At 41.9% G+C, this 4,968-nt stretch overlaps 1 protein-coding gene across 1 annotated transcript in view; it reads left to right on the plus strand.

The window, feature by feature from the left end:
• Positions 1–3,699, plus strand: part of LOC106589883 (vinculin) — a 66,775-nt gene extending 63,076 nt beyond the window's left edge. Inside the window, exons 19-22 of the mRNA XM_014180295.3 lie at positions 1–139; positions 326–529; positions 1,071–1,175; positions 1,452–3,699. The exon at positions 1–139 is cut by the window's left edge and continues 47 nt beyond it. Of these exons, the coding sequence (XP_014035770.1) occupies positions 1–139; positions 326–529; positions 1,071–1,175; positions 1,452–1,598 (595 nt within the window). The 3' untranslated portion in view covers positions 1,599–3,699. The remainder of the gene's footprint in view (positions 140–325; positions 530–1,070; positions 1,176–1,451) is intronic.
• The last annotated feature ends 1,269 nt before the right edge of the window (positions 3,700–4,968 follow it).

The following is a 4,968-nucleotide window of genomic DNA, read 5'->3' on the forward strand; positions in this document are numbered from 1 at the left end:
GGTTCCTCCCCCCAGACCCCCTCCCCCAGAGGAGAAGGACGAGGACTTCCCAGAGCAAGAGGTGGGAGAGATGGTGAGCGAGCCCATGATGATGGCCGCCAGACAGCTCCACGAGGAGGCCCGCAAGTGGTCCAGCAAGGTGAGATACAAGCACATTCACTTACACGTTCAGGTTTAATGTCAAGTTCAGTTTATTGCAACCAGAAAGCAACAGTAGAACAGCTCAGAGTTGCCATTATTCAGTGCCATCAAGGAAGTGTGACATGTACGTACTGTGTTGTCAGACGTCCGATTTCATGCTCTGCTTGTTTGTGATTTCTTTCAGGGTAACGACATCATCGGTGCAGCCAAGAGAATGGCCCTGCTCATGGCTGAGATGTCCCGTCTGGTGCGCGGTGCCGGTGGGAACAAGCGCGCCCTCATTCAGTGTGCCAAAGACATCGCAAAAGCCTCAGACGAGGTCACAAAGTTGGCCAAGGAGGTGGCCAAGCAGTGCACAGACAAGCGCATCCGGACCAACCTGCTCCAGGTCAGTTGACTGGCTGATCCCGGGTCATGTCTTCTAAAAAAATACAACTATGATGTCTCCGACGCAATACATGTGGTTTTATCTGGTCCAGTCTTCTGCCAAATTCCTCCTTGTTTCCTCAATTCCTCTCAAAGCTCATTGGAGGAGGAGGTCCAAGGGAGGGACCTAAGGATCTTCTACTCCAATGCAGTTTGAGAAGAATTGAGCAAGCAAGGAGGGAGGAAGCAAGGATTTGTCAACAGCTAGAAACATATTCAGACTGCTTTCTTCAGGGTTTTCTTGTGCAGCAGCGGCTGCTCTGGCATGTTCAGAGACTACACAAAGGACAACGTTATATTAATGTAGGAGTGGTGGGACTAAAGCTAGAATTTCACATTTCCTGCATGTCCTCGTGATATGAATTAGGATAGATCATTTGAATTAAATTAGTTTTTTTTCTGTGTTTGATCTTCATGTCTCTGACTGATAATTATCTTTTTGAGACCTGTGTAAAATGCACTTTAAATCAACTTGAACTTGGATCAACTTCTCTGTGTTCCAGGTGTGTGAGCGCATCCCTACCATCAGCACACAGCTGAAGATCCTCTCTACAGTCAAGGCCACCATGTTGGGTCGCACCAACATCAGCGAGGAGGAGTCCGAGCAGGTCAGTACACTGGACATCACTGGATAACACTCATCAACCAAAGTTACCTTTTTGCTTTGTAATTACATCGTAATGACGTTGAGTGGTTTCTGTTATTATACAAGTGGAATAAGGAACAGTCCCTATTCCACTTGTTTAATAATAGGGGAAAAAATGTACTTGAAAAGCAATTGCTAGAGTAGTAATTAGCAGTAATGTTACTAGTGTAGTACAGTTTTACACAAGAACAGCTTAATGATCAATTTGACCATTTTCCTTCCTTCCTTCCTCTCCCAGGCCACAGAGATGTTGGTTCACAATGCCCAGAACCTGATGCAGTCTGTGAAGGAGACTGTTAGAGAGGCCGAGGCTGCCTCCATCAAGATCCGGACGGATGCCGGTTTCACCCTGCACTGGATTCGGAAGACCCCCTGGTACCAGTAAGAAGAGACTGTTTGCTAATTTGCGGTCCCCAATGACACACTATTTCCTATGTATTGCAATACTTTTGACCAGGATCCATACGTCTCAGGTTAAAGGTGGTGCAGTATACTGTATGAGGAATAGGGTGCCATTGGGGACACATAGTTATTCTGTTCCTCTGCCCAAAGCCCAGCCTGGTCAGAAGAAGAAAACAGCCAGACTCTCTGAGCAGTAGATTTGACAAACACATGCATACTAATTCCAAGCTACAATGAATGAAAACTACCACTTTTAATAAGCCTGCCTGGTTAGGGTAAAAACCTTGAGTTAATACTGAATACACTATTTATCAGTCGATGTCAATCCCATACTTGTCTGTAAACAGTGACAGTTTTGTTAAAATATAAAGTAGGGGATGCAACTATAACATGGTTCAGAATGATTCTTACTTGCAATTTTTTTTTCCCTTATTGTATGTAAAAAAAAAAATAAAAGATATATATAAAAAAAGAAGAAATAAAATGTGTTTTAAGATGAGAAATCCCAGGTATATATATTTTTGGATTAGAGGTTTCTTTTCATATACAGTAAGGTTAAAGGAGTACCAGTCTCAGTTAAACATACAATGGTGAGAAGAGGACCTCGAAGTTAAAATTACAATATTATTACGATTTTTCCTTGGAAAGCCTTTTTTTTCTCTATCTTTTATACTGGTTCTTTATTTCACTATCTGCAATGTGTAGTCGTTCACCTTCGCTAGGACAGAGCACATCTGATCCAACTCAATGGGAGTGAGTTCAAGTATATCCTAACGCTCCGTTCTACACACAAATATAGACTATTCAGTGGTATTACACTATGTTCTAGAAACTAAAAAACACTGTTCCTTGTTCTACATTTTTATTAAATGGTGTGATGGTTTTTGTAGCAATGTATTTTTTTTTTTTTTTTAATGTTTTTTATTGTCAGTACTGCCAAAGAGTTTATTCTAGCCTGGTCCCAGATCTGTTTGTGGTCTTTGCATCTACTTCATTGTGCCATGACAATGAGTCGGTGTGATAGCACTAAACAGCCTGGCACTCATGCTAAGTTTGTTCCACCATTTAACTTTTTCTGTCTTGGGGTTTATTATATCTGCAATGTTGGAAAACATGATGACTAGCTCTTCAGACACATTGGGTAGAGAATGTCTGATTAACTTAGAACTTTCAGAAATATCTGTTAGATACTGGCCTTCAGATCTTTTAGTTTCTGGCTTGATTTATTTTCTTTTGCTCATATTGTTGCATTGAGATTACATGTAGGCCTTAGGTCTGGTGCTCTATACTTTGTACTTCTCAGTGAAACTATAGCAAGCCAGTCTCCATGGTTTAGCCTGAGTAGAGGCCAGCTATACTTTAATGTTTAAACTGTGTCTTGACCTAATATGGTGAAAGATTAATGAATGATACATCAAATGCTTTGAAGATAAAAGAGTCTGGGTCTGGGGGTTAAAGAGTCTGGGTCTGGGGGTTAAAGAGTCTGGGTCTGGGGGTTAAAGAGTCTGGGTCTGGGGGTTAAAGAGTCTGGGTCTGGGGGTTAAAGAGTCTGGGTCTGGGGGTTAAAGAGTCTGGGTCTGGGGGTTAAAGAGTCTGGGTCTGGGGGTTAAAGAGTCTGGGTCTGGGGGGGTTAAAGAGTCTGGGTCTGGGGGGGATAAAGAGTCTGGGTCTGGGGGGGATAAAGAGTCTGGGTCTGGGGGGGATAAAGAGTCTGGGTCTGGGGGGGATAAAGAGTCTGGGTCTGGGGGGGATAAAGAGTCTGGGTCTGGGGGGTAAAGAGAACAGATTTAAGTCTGGTACTGGAGGGAGTGGGGGGGTGTGTGTCTAAAGGACTAGGTTTAATCCGGGAGACCAATGTGTTTAAGTTTTATACGTCACATGAAACTGGTGAAGAGATATCAGCATTTTCTTCCTCTCATATCTTCAAGCTACACTAAACCTTACACAGCTGGTACAAGCGGTTGAAGTTTTGAAATGTTTTATTTTGTGTCTGAATAATCCCAGCGCAGTTTGAACTGGTGCGATATTGAGACCCTGCAAAACCATCTGATGTGCCCTGTAATAAAAAGACTCATTGCAATAAATGTTGTTTTTTTCATTTACAGGAAATTATGTTTTGTATCTACTTTGTAGTAAACTCTACTCAAGGCATCATCCTTTTGTTCAGAAACATTTTTGTGATAAAGATGGGTATAGCCTAAAGGGAAGGATCATGTTTCATTCAGTTTCTAAGATTTAAAAAAAGTTATTTTATTTATTTAACCTTTTATTAAACTAGGAAAGTCAGTTAAGAACTAATTCTTATTTTACAATGACGGCCTACCCCGGCCAAACCCTCCCCTAACCCGGACGACGCTGGGCCAATTGTGCACCGCCTCATGTGACTCCTGATCTCTGCCCGTTGTGATACAGCCCGGGATCGAACCAGGGTCTGTAGTGGCGCCTCTAGCCTTAGACCGCTGCGCCACTCGGGGGCCTTCAAATTATATAAGAATCAAGTCCTGCTTCTTGGCAATGTTCACATTATTTTGTAATAAAGAATTTAATAAGACTCCCAACTGCAAATCCTCTTATAACACACCAGTGACCGGTTTATAACACAGTACTTGTTATAACCCAGTAGTGAGAGGTTTATAACACAGTACTTGTTATAACCCAGTAGTGAGGTTTATAACACAGTACTTGTTATAACCCGGTAGTGAGAGGTTTATAACACAGTACCTGTTATAACCCAGTAGTGAGAGGTTTATAACACAGTACCTGTTATAACCCGGTAGTGAGAGGTTTATAACACAGTACCTGTTATAACCCGGTAGTGAGAGGTTTATAACACAGTACCTGTTATAACCCGGTAGTGAGAGGTTTATAACACAGTACCTGTTATAACCCGGTAGTGAGAGGTTTATAACACAGTACCTGTTATAACCCAGGAGTGAGAGGTTTATAACACAGTACTTGTTATAACCCAGTAGTGAGAGGTTTATAACACAGTACTTGTTATAACCCAGTAGTGAGAGGTTTATAACACAGTACTTGTTATAACCCAGTAGTGAGAGGTTTATAACACAGTACTTGTTATAACCCGGTAGTGAGAGGTTTATAACACAGTACCTGTTATAACCCAGGAGTGAGAGGTTTATAACACAGTACCTGTTATAACCCAGGAGTGAGAGGTTTATAACACAGTACCTGTTATAACCCAGGAGTGAGAGGTTTATAACACAGTACCTGTTATAACCCAGGAGTGAGAGGTTTATAACACAGTACCTGTTATAACCCAGGAGTGAGAGGTTTATAACACAGTACCTGTTATAACCCAGGAGTGAGAGGTTTATAACACAGTACCTGTTATA

Source organism: Salmo salar, chromosome 28 (genome assembly GCF_965601325.2).
Source record: "Salmo salar chromosome 28, fSalSal1, whole genome shotgun sequence".
Taxonomy (NCBI): domain Eukaryota; kingdom Metazoa; phylum Chordata; class Actinopteri; order Salmoniformes; family Salmonidae; genus Salmo; species Salmo salar.